Source organism: Bombus fervidus, chromosome 12 (assembly GCF_041682495.2).
Source record: "Bombus fervidus isolate BK054 chromosome 12, iyBomFerv1, whole genome shotgun sequence".
Taxonomy (NCBI): domain Eukaryota; kingdom Metazoa; phylum Arthropoda; class Insecta; order Hymenoptera; family Apidae; genus Bombus; species Bombus fervidus.
The window spans coordinates 7053289-7065634 of record NC_091528.1 but is presented as its reverse complement, the minus strand read 5'-3'; the positions used below and the strand labels follow the sequence as shown (position 1 = coordinate 7065634).

The following is a 12346-nucleotide window of genomic DNA, read 5'->3' as shown; positions in this document are numbered from 1 at the left end:
CTATCGCCTCCCGTATATCTATATTAATTAATTTCCTAACTATGGTTAAACGACATGTACGAAGATATTTTTCGATTGAAAAGTTTCTCTATTATCTGTCTATTTGATAACTAACTTTATATGTAGTTATACATGTAGACTGTGATATATAAAATTTGTTAACTCTTTGAATCTTGCCTTTCTGTCCCTTTTTCTTTGAAAACTTGAAACTCTGTCTTTCACACATAATTTGAATCTTTCTAACATTTACGTAAACGCGTATTTTGTGTCCCTTTTAGGATTAAATGATACGAATCGTTAAGCATCAAACATTTTACATGTTACAATCTATCATTAAGAGCACAGATACGAGCGAATTCTAACAGAATACTGCGGATGTTTATGCATTTACGGGAAATTTAAAGATACAAAACCTACTTAGGTTCTATTATCTGTGTGACAGAACATTTACCTAGATCGTTAACGATCCGAATAATAGACAAGTTGATCACATAACAGAAAACTCCAATTAACAATTTCGGCCCAGTATGCGACTCCACCTATATTTACACATTTTCCTAATCAATAACTTGTCTCTCTATCCACCTACTTTTCTATTAAACTCAATTTTTATACAAAATAAAGCCTGTTTTATATACTAAAACTAGAGTAAACAGAATAAGATACAATGTAGGTTTCACTTTTCAAAACAAAATCATTCAACGCGTTTGATATATAGTAGAAGATTCTAGTGCAGAAAAAATTAGTTCGATAAAAATGCACGTAAACGAAGACACGGTGTGTGGTAAAGATTCCCATAAAGGCGTAAAAATCCACAGTATACCGATCGTTTCTCGCGTATACCTGTCCGAACGAGTTCTCCAGGGTGCTCGCTGACGAAGTCACCGAGGGTTCTCTCGGCCAGGATGTCGCTGGTCATCTTGGTGTAAGCATCGGTCAAAGGAGAAACACCCGACTCCGGCGAGGCGGCAGCGCCAGGAGCCGAGGCTCCTGTCAACTGCATCCTGTCGCTGGTTCCGCCGCTCTCGCTGGGAGCACTCGCTGTTCCACAGCTGGACTCGTTGCTGGACCCCCTCACCGAGCCAGCGCCGCTTCCGGATACCGTGCTTCCGCCACCGCCGCCGTTGCAACGGCCGAATATATCCATAGGCAGTCAGAACGCCGGATGATACATCCTTCCATTCGGTTCACTGCTGGAACTTCTCGGCTCTTACGAGGATCCTCACCCGGTACGTCTCTTCCTGGGTCAGGCTTCGCGACCTGACATGGCGCTGCCCGACGCTCGACGATTCTTTCTCCGATTACTTTGATACACCCTCTTCTCTCGAAGATTTTAATTTAACGGCCAGCTCAGAATAGCATTTGGCAATCTTGAAGAATTCTTTGTATATATACTCGTGTTGTTCTTTCTTCGAGTACTTCCGTACTTCTTTCGGAAATTTTGCGTCGATAATGACGTTGAAGAGTTTGTGGAAGATTATGGGAGATTTTGGAAGATTTTGGTAGTTTTTAAAAAGTTCGATGATCCTTGCGGATGAAAACTTTAAGATAATTTCTAATGGTGTGAGTCGAGGATCTTCCAAGCTGATTTCTTTGGATGTGATCTTGAGATTCCTTAATTTTTTGGACTTTGAAGCTTGTTAAGTTTTGTTTCCAGCGGCCCACTCTTCAAGAAACACTATTTACAGGGAATTTTATCTTGCGGTAACGAAGACTCACGCGTTGATTAATGCAATCACCAGAAGCATCTAAGACAAATTTCAATCTCCTGGTTTCACCTGTAACCAAGAAAATTCAGGTCAAAGGTAGATAATAGAGATTCTTAGGGAAAAAAGACAATTGTCCCGTAGTTATTATAATTTGTCTATGATGTGAATTTTGTAAGTTACTACTTTCATGGATTCTATAATTTTGAACACAACAATTTACATATTTTAATAATCTCTACGAAGAATAACACGAAAAGAATATTGAAAGGACATTAATTAATTTAAATACCAACTGACTAATATTTTTACACCGCGATATACTGATCAAAGGTCAAAGAAGATTTCTATAAAATTCTAGACTAGGATATACAGAGAAGGAGATGTTAGAAACAATTCTAAGCGTTGGTCCATGTAATAAAATGAATTCAAAACAAACGATTTAGAAATGTAACAAAAAACACAGAAAAGAAGCTGCTTAGAAAATAATCATCTCTTCATCCTCCAGATTTCCTGCATTTCTAATGCCAAACACGGAAGACACATATTTTCAACTTCTTATACTTTAATGAAGTTCTCCCCGTTATCTATGATTGTAATTAAGTAGGCCTAAAATTTGATACAGATAAATAGAGTTTATATAAACGAAATTCTACTGTATTAAAAATTGCGTTACGTGTGATAACATTTAAGTTCGGTTGTAGCATTATATTTAAGATATGAAACTATACTTGGCAACTCGTTCAAGTCTCTATCTTTACACCGTTCAAGAATAAAACATTCCCAGACCTCCCAAGACCATCTGTAACCTCCCCAATCATTTTATCTGCACCCGCCAACATTCAAACCAAAATTCGTACATTTTACCATGGTCAAAGTCAAATGGCAGAGACTCGGGAAATAGCATCGCTTCGAAAAGGGCAGGATCGAGACCAGTTAGCGTGATCAAAAACTGTGGGAGAAAGGGTTGGTCCCAGGAGAGTCTCGAGGCAGAGGGTGGAGTGCCGTCGCCGGTGCGACCAACCCTTCCGCTTCTAATCCATTTAACGACGGCTAGCAAGAGCCTTTATCTCGCCTGGAGCCCTTCAATCGGCTCGATCGAGCTTCGAACCGACGCGATACACCCTGAACCGATCGCGTCGCCGCTGATAAAACGCGAAACGAGAAGCTGGTACGGAAAAATGGTGAATAACAGACGGCGAACTAAAAGAGGGAAGAGAGGGAAGAGAGGGTGGCGAGCGTGCCACGTACGAGAAAAAGAGACGAAACGAGTGGTTGACACGGACAGGAACGACTCGCACACTTTTCACGCGGGTCGGCCGGTGACGTCACCGTTCATTCAGTAATTTTTGCGCACGTCACCGGGGCTGACACACCGGATCCAGGTGGTTCCAGGAGGGGTTGGAGCGGGCTAGTGGTGGGGACGGAAAAAATAGGGGAAAAAGAACGCCCGCCGGTAGGCAACCCCCACACGCCACATGGATATCCAACCCCTACGCACGTAACAACCGCGTGTCAAAGTGCACGTGGCACGTTACCACGTTGTTCTGTCAGTAACAGGCCAGGATAGCGCCGTCAGATACCGAACAGGATTCGGTAATCGTTCAGACACTCCGGCGCCGCTCCTAATCAGCCACTTGTCATCGGAACGTGTCGCGGATCACCAGGCCATCGGGCACGATAACGAGCGATCGGCGCCTGATTATTCGCGAATTTCCACTCCTTAGCTGAACACACGAAAGCAACGCGTCTTCGCTTCGCACATCGTAGGTAATTAGCTTAATTCGCTTTATTAATGCGGACTTTTTAGAGAAACTCGTATGCAAAATCTGTCGGTCGGACTACAGATACGAAGTTGTTTGACAAACGTTTGAGACAAAAGTCTTCAGACCGAGTCTACGAATAATTGAAGCAACCGGTTAGAGTTGTTAATGTGAATTCTCGAGAGAGACTTTCGTCAAAGATTCTCGGTGTTTGAAAGGGTGGTGACTAGATCAATGAAGTATGGAGCTGTTTGACGAAAATTTGAGACGGAGTCTTCTGTTTTTAGCAGTCTAAGGATGTAGATTAGAATAATTGACATTGTCAAAGTAGATTTTTGAGGGGAACTGTTGTCGAACAATTCCAATGTTTGATAAGATGGCAATTAGATTAGAGGTATGCAATTGTTTGATAAGAATTTGAAGGCTGAGGAATTCCGTGTGTAAATAATCAGACCAATATACTTTGTTGATGTAGATCTTTGAAAGAAACGTTTGTACTTCTTCAAAGAGTCCTTTGATTCGAAGATGATGATTAGAGATTATGAAAGCACGATACTAACGAAGATAAAGGGGAGAAGAATCTTACGACCCTTTTGAAAGAACGACACTGCGACGGATAAGATTCTCGCTTAACTTCGCATTCAAATCTCTTGCTGGGCTACTCTCGTGTTTCCACTTCCGGGGAAAATATTTCTATCGACTCTTGAAAGTATCACGGTAATATCATTCGCACTAATTGCGAAGCTTGTTATATTGCTAAAACGATTTTTGACGTTTCTTCTCAAATCCATGACGCATCCGAGCATCGAGGAAGAATCTTCCTTCGTGGAGAATTCGAAAGCTGTTTCGAAGAAGCGAGAAGAGATTCTTGATTAAATTCTTGAACACATTCATGGACCTAATCACCAAGTAATATAAGTTCCATTGAAAGAATCGCACTCACTGTCTGGCCGTGTTCACCGCAGCAACCGACGGACTATCACAATCTTCACCGCAACAAAACCTCACTCTCATGGAACCTTCGATCTCCACAGCAAAGCTTCCATCCACCACAATCTTCTCTACTGTCATCGGTCCAGCATAAACGAGATACAAGTTCACGACGTGTTATTGTCAACCTGCAAACTCTCTATCCACCAAACGATGAACACCAAAATCCCACCAAAGAAACCGATATAATTCAGCACACTTCAACTCTAAACAATTTTCATCTTCAGAGCGTCTGAAAATCCGCAAAGTTTCCGAATGTTCGAAGAATATCTTGGAATGTTGCAGTGACACGAGGGATTCCGAGGTAGCTGGCGGAGAATCCGAGAAGGCTGGCGTGTTTTGGTAGTCACAGTCGTCTCTGAAAATACCCGTCGGGGCCACTAACTATAATTTCGGCGGTTCGTGTGAGGCAACAGCCGTTGACGCACTGGTCCATGCCAACACACGCAGCATCCCTTTCCCCTTTCCTGGTTCCTCTCACACCCCGTGAGCAACCCCACTCCTTCCGCGAGCGTTCGTCTCCGTTCGTCGCACAAGCGTATCCTCTCTTTCTCTTCCACTGGCTCTTTTCGTCTCACATTCTCTGGCTGGCTTGGCCCTCTTTCTCTTTCTCCTCCGTTGCTCTTTATCGCTTTATCTCCCACCGGACCCCTAACCCTCTCTCTAACCTCTATCCTTCTCTTTCTCATACTCACGGCCCTCTCTTTCCCACCCCTTTCGTTTCGACCCTTTTGCGGTGTGGCTCGCGTGCGTCTGACGGACCGACGAACCGACGGCTCGCGGGGCGGAGCGGAGCGAAAGCGAAGCGGGGACGACTTCGATCGATCGATCGATTCACCGGGTGAATCGGTCGGCGACTTTTTTCTTTCGCGTCGTGGCGTGCGCCAAAATTCGCGCCGACCGTCGTCTCGCCTCGTAACGAGCGTCGTTGCGTTTAATTAGTCGAAAGTTAATGAGGAGACGGACCGAGCGTCATCATCATTGTTCTCGGGTGTTTGCCAGAGAGTTTCCACTCTCTCCCTCCCCGCCGTTGTTTCTCCCTCGTCTCTCGTTTACCCGCCGATATGAGGTTGAGGGCCCCGCGATTTAATATCGAGAACACCCGCGTAACTGGACTCTCCAGCCGGATTAGCGGGATCGTTGGTGTTTTTCAACGGCAACTCGAAACCCAAAGCCCAGTGGTTTTCCGGTTTCGCGGTTTTCGACGCTGTTAACTCGAATTTCTGACGTTCGGTGCACTCGCGCTCTCATCGCTCTGCATTTCAGACGTTAGGAGGTGTCCAGGATTGTTTTACTAGAAAAATAGATATCGTATGTCGATAGTAGGATGACGAATTAAATCGTCAATCGCAAAGCAGAGGAGCAAACGCTTGAAATCTTCTAACGCTATTCGTAAAACGTAAAAATTACTGTTTATCGGTAGTAAGATGAATTAAACAGTTAGTTACAAAGCCGAAAAGCAAAAAAAATTTTCTGACGCTTTTCGCAAATTATATAGAACCGAATGTAGGTACTCTTCGTGGTAACTAACCGTAGGATAAAATCCAATAATCAACCGCAAAGAGGAAAGCGATCTAACAATTTTTGTAAAATACGAAATTGAGGATTGAAATTCTTGCTGTATTCCAAACAATCATAACGACTACTGCGATAAACTGTGATTATGCAGCATCGACGCGAATAAAAGATTCTTCTTGATCCACTAATTTAGAAAACAAAAGTTTCACTATGGAAACTCGGGGGAATAAGAATTTACAACGTAAGAAAGTCCCACTTGATGGCAATTGAAAAATATGATATAGATACCGAAACTTGAAGAATAGATGATAAAAATATAGAATTCAGTAGTTTCAGTACTAATCGAAAATTATACAGTGACTAGTAGATTAATTGAGTTCAAGTAAATTAAATTATGTATCATTTAGTAGAATAGTACTATAAAAATTCAATATTGTGAAGATGAAATATAAAATCTGATAAAAACAATGCTTCGTTGAAAAATCAGATAACCTGCAAGTACTTTTTGTAGCTACTATATAATAAATTGAATTTTTTAATTTTTAATTATAAAAATTAAAGAACGTTGGATGATGAGTATTTCAAGAATATAGAACACACGATATCTGAAAATTTTTGATTTAGAATTTCTCGCAAAGTCACAGATGATAGGTTCTTTCTTGGCTCGTTATAATCAGAAGCTTCGTGGAAAATCGGCACGTCATCGAAATGTTGACACGTCACAGACGTTTCCTTGGAAGTGTTCTCTCGATTCTTCAGCTTGGTCGATCGAAAACAGCAGACACGACGGTATACACTGCACCGACATACGCTACAATGAAGCTTCACTTTCGAAAATCAAACAGAGAGAACCGCTGGGTCGGCGCATCCTCGCAGCTGCACTGTTTGTACGAACGTGCAAACAATGGAACTACCCATTTCCTGTGCGAATATATCCTGACGATAGCCAGCCGGTCGCGGACTTGCCGCCAGGCAAACACGTACGATTGACGCGCGCGGATCTCCGCTCGAAAGATCGATACTTCCCTCCTCGATCTTCGATGCTTCTTCCCCCACATCGTATCAATCGATCCCCCGCTACCCATCAATCTTTCTCATTTGCTCGAACAATCGTCTATCTCCTCGAAAATAAACAGATATTCTACATTTTGTGAAGAATAAGAAAAAAATTGGAATTGCACGTTTGCTCATGAAATCTCACTGAATGTTAAGATCTAGAGCCTCTTTCAAATATCTTTCAAATATCGTTCAAATATCTTAGAGCCTTTGCTCCTCAAATCTCAGTGTCCAATTTCAATTCTCGCATTTTTTAAATTAAAAATTTTCTTGCACTGCAAGTTCATACTCTTGAGAAGAGCTTTTATATTAAAATTTTTATTTTCCAAATTAGGAAATCAAGCGGAATCCTACTTCCTGCGCTTAGACTAAGAATCGAAGCTGCTGGATGAGTAATTAATAATTATAGAACCTTGCTATAAGGTAAGCTAGCTATCAATTGTCTTACATCTTCTGTTTTTCAAATCCCAGCATTCAATATTTCTAAATTAAAACATTTTATTTCTCAGAGTGTCTACTGTAATAAAAATTATACCCTTAAAACACAGAACGAACTTTCTTACATTCCGAATTTTCATATCTCTGAATTTCTATAGCGAGGTGTATGTTTTCTAGAATATATACGTATCGAAATATAATATCATTGATCTGAAACCGTGAAATGGGAGGAGAACAAATATAACCACCGTGGAGCATCGAAGCGCATTAGGCTGACGGAATCAGAGCGAAAACGACGGAACGTTGCAGCCTGGCGCCATGGTAGTCCAACAGTCTGTCGCTTATTTGAATAACAGCAACGAGATTCGCGGAATGAATCGCGCGAACTGGCAGAGAAGTAGCGGTATTCAGCGGCGAACGATCGTCGACGAGACGGTGACAAACAGCGATACGGTGGAAACGTGGAAACCGGACGGCCGTCGTCGTATTGACAAACGACCTAACGCCCGTGTGGACCGTTGCGTTCGACGAGATTCGAATTATCTCTGTTGGAGCTTGTCAATGCAAATGCCATACCTACATTCAATTACCGCTCGTCACGCTTCGATCAGCGCGCGACCGGCCAACCACGGAATATTCCTGCTCGACTTCTTTTTACCATCGTCGATTTTCCCCTCGTTACTGTTTTCACGGGTCGTGATTCGATTATTTTGAACAAAACAATTTGTCTATGGCATTAATTCCAGTGGTGTATAATGTGGAACGAACGGTGAAAGATACCAAAGAAGAATATCGAATTGTTGGCGTACCGAAGCAGCAAGGAGCGTTTGGTATTTTATTTTAGGAAACTTGAAATTCATCCACGGTGAAAGTAAGATCAAGATCTGTCTACTGTTTATTTTAAATACAATAATTCTCCTATGGTGTTCAATTTTCAATAATGTATATGTGTAATTCGATGGTTGGAAGATATGAGAGGAGAATATCGAATTGTTAGTACATTGATGTGTTGAAAGTTTATTAAAATTTGGGAGAACTGAATTTTTTTCTTAATTTGGATGTCAGGTAACCATTATATATTTTCAGGGTATTAAAGAAGTGACTTATTTTAGAAGAATTAAAATTTCTCGAGAATTTATATGCCATCTGACTAATATTTTGTCACATGTTACAATGATTATTGTGATATGAGTATTGTGATATAGTAGTCCAGTATTCAAGTTATTGAAATACGGCTACTTCATTTTCCTCTCTTTTTTTTTTTTTTTTTTTTTTTTTGGATAATGTTGATGATGTTTTTATTTTAAGTAATAATGTCTGTTTGTCATATTAACTATTTTGTTTCTTTTCCTATATCTTTTTATCAAAACACACGAACTCCAAAAGTGCCAGTCGTGTATAATCTAACAATAACTAAAGTAATTGAAGAATTTCCATGAAATTCAATTCTATAATGTATAATGTATAATTGTGTATAATAATACACGGAAAAAAGAATATTAGAAAGAGTTTTAGACGTCTGCTGTAGCTTTCGAGACAAATGTAGAGATCTGTCAGTCAATTCAGATCGCTAGATTAGCGCAGCAGACCATGTGACAATAATGACAATAATTAATAGCTCCATTATCGATTAATGATAGTTTCTAGGGTTCGAATGAAGCACGTGCTCCGTGTATCATTAACGAGGTACATATACTTCAAATCTCAAAAGTAGCAATATCCGAAAGGCGGCTTTCTTTTACAAGTAATATCCAGAAATTTACATTAGAAAAAATATTTTGAAACCGTTTCGATCTCGAACGTTAACTTTGATCGATCGTTACGTGGAAGTTACTGTTTCGTCGAAAGGAAAGATAGTTTTACTGTGTATGGATAGTTGGAAATATTGAGACAGAACGGTAGGAATCGAGAGTATGATAACGAGACTAATGGAAACGCAATCCGGAGCACGTGTCGTTAAAGGAAGCGAACGTGATCACGCAACGCGGCGGGATTCATCGAAAAACCGTGTTACGCGGAAATCGATGCTCGTAAAACGAGCACACGGTCGAACGACACATGGAAAACGAGCGGGTGAAACGCGACAAAAAGATCGAGCCCATTCGCGTGATCGCCGCGTCCGACCACCGACGCCCTATTCCCCTTGCAGTCAAGATTCTACACGCGGTAACTTTCCCATTTTTCCTACCGCAAATTCTTACATATTTCCATTAATTTACTTATTATTCTATTTTGAAAAATTATATATTTAAGAACATTTTTAATCTGATTTACAAATGTGATAAATATCTTTGTAAAAATCAGAGTTCAAGTAAATAGTAAGAGACTTTTCATTAAAATTAAAGCATACCAATATCCTATTTTTACTCTATCAATTGTATTTCATTTCTGGACCGCTACAGATTTCTACAGTATCTATAAGATACTCGTTCTATGAATCACAAATTCGATGAAAAATCAAAGAACTTCTTAAGATAAAGTAATTCTTCCACGGTAGTTACTGAACAGTGTTTCTATGTAGCAATTAAAAATTCGAATCTCGAGCCACCTTTTATAAAAATTAAAATTTATTTCTGTCGTATTACGTGGTTCATGCCATAACAAAGAATCCTATCTACAATCCTATAGTGATCAGAAGACGCTCGTTTCTTAAACCAGTGGATCGACAGGAAAGAACGATTAACAACATTCGTACAAAGAAATTTTGAATATACGATATCCGCTCCCCAGGACAATTTCCAAAGAGTGTCTTTGAAAAATATCTCGCAAAACTTAATATTCATCGTAACAACAGCACATTTTACCTATAATACTACTGTTCAGAAGCCAAGCATTCTTATAGGACCATTGCGTTAAAAGGAACCTATTGGTAGCAACACTTAATCAATTAATTATTAATAACTCTTCCACTTATTAAACAGAGTATTTCTGGATAACAATGAAAAATCCTAATAGCAATGCACGTTTCGCTAAAATTGACATACATGTACCAACATCCTAATACACGACTCACCCCATTCAACCAACAAATTCAACCTATAGAATCCTATAGCGATCAGAAGACACTGGTTCCTTAAATCACATCCACCATAATCTACATCTTCTTCTACCTTCTCACCAAGCCGGCCGTAGTCGAAATACGCACATCGGTCGAACAACAACAACAACAACGGCACGTGTCACGAGGCGGCGTAGTGCGTAGCACGATCGGAAAAAGGAAAAAGTTACGGCGTACCATGCGTGGAAAGCGGCGCGCGTGCTTCGAAACCGGTTCGTCGGTACGCTCGATTGGACAACAATACACGAAGAACGGTACCGGGGCACGAGCAGAAGGAGCAACAACAGCACAGCACCAACAGCAACCGTGCCGCGTGAATACTACGCCGCCCCCTCCCTCGTTCGTCGCCTCTCTCGCCCCCAAAGAGGGGTTAGCCGCCTCGTCTCTATCCCGTAGAGGGTAGTTTCGCTCTAACGAGCACGACCGCCCCACTGGAACTGGAACTCTCTCCCCTCCGTCAACCGTGCGCGCCCCCTACCCGCGATCAACCGCCCCTACCACGTGCCACGACCACCCCTACAACGACAAAGACGGGGGACGTACGCGGTGCGAGTAGGGGCAGCCACCGACGGAACATGTGTAACACGCAGCCTTGATTACACGCGGGCTTGTAAAAATTATTATTATGGCCGTGAGCGCGCGGCCGCGCATGCAAACCAACCCTATACACCCCCGCGCACGCCAAATTTTGTTGTTTCCTTTACCGACGCGGGGGTAGACGCACCGACGAGCTGACCTCGGATACTTTCACGCTAATGGGTTCAATGTCAGGCCGAATGAGCTGCAAACGTTTTTTCCATTTTGCCAGTTGTTAATGGTTTTTGTTTAGGTACGGTTGGAGGTGGAGGAGGGGGTAGATAGTAGTTTTTGGACGAAGAGCGGCGCAGATTCGATTGTTTATTTGATTTAGAAAAGGATACATCAGATTTTGAGTATGAGGAATTTTGAAAACTGGAGATTTTGAGAAAGGCTAGTAGAGTAGTTTGAATTGTTTGAATTGTTATTGTTTTTCGAGGCGGAGATTTTAAGAAAAGGATAGCGTAGGTGGTATAGTTTTCTTCGATTTTCAGAACATGAATAATTTTAGAGAATGATGTAATCGAAATCATTTTTTCGATTTTCATGATGCGAATAATATTAGAAATGACTGAGGTTTTGAACGAGATATATCTTTAGAGGTGAAGATTTTGAGAAAAAAGTGGTATAATCTTTTCGATCTTGACGTATGAATGATTTTGGGGAAAGTTTAGCGAAGTTTCAAATAAGATGTAAGGCGTAATTAGAACTTTGTTGATCATGAAACAAGAATGATTTTAGGAAAAGATGAAACAGGATATATTTTTAGTGTTTACACATGGAGATTTTGAGAAGACAATCGTGTAAGTGAAACCGTCTTTACGGTTTTGAAACATGAATAATTTACGGCTTGAAACAGGAGATATTTTTAAGAATGATGAGGTGGAGATTTTAAAAAAGAAGGATGATATATTTGTTCGTTGTTCAGAAAATAACATTTCAGACAGCACAACGGTAAGAGAAGTATTTTAACTTGCTTACTCACCGTCACATGATGTTATACGATTTTATCTTCTGTCATGAAAAAAGAGTTCTAGTAAGATCGGAATATGAATAAGGCGCGGTAAATTCTGGATGAATATTCAACACACTTTTTATATAACCTTCATCGATATATAAATTCTTTTTTCCTTATCGAAAAACGATGAACTCTTTCTACTTGCCAATTACCATATCCTTCTCTTTACTCGATGCATTTCGCGTCCAATCAGAGCCAGTATCTTGCAACAGTACGTCATTGT

At 40.8% G+C, this 12346-nt stretch overlaps 1 protein-coding gene across 9 annotated transcripts in view; it reads right to left on the bottom strand.

The window, feature by feature from the left end:
* LOC139993232 (uncharacterized) overlaps positions 1–12346 on the bottom strand; it is a 45152-nt gene that overhangs the window by 22545 nt on the left and 10261 nt on the right. For 5 of the 9 annotated variants that reach the window (XM_072014754.1, XM_072014760.1, XM_072014761.1 and 2 more), the window contains exons 2-3: positions 12269–12346; positions 844–1778 (exon numbers count right to left, since the gene is read on the bottom strand). In XM_072014754.1, coding sequence (XP_071870855.1) covers positions 844–1147 — 304 coding nt within the window. In that variant the 5' untranslated portion in view covers positions 1148–1778; positions 12269–12346. The other 4 variants (XM_072014759.1, XM_072014758.1, XM_072014757.1 and 1 more) reach the window with 4 other exon arrangements.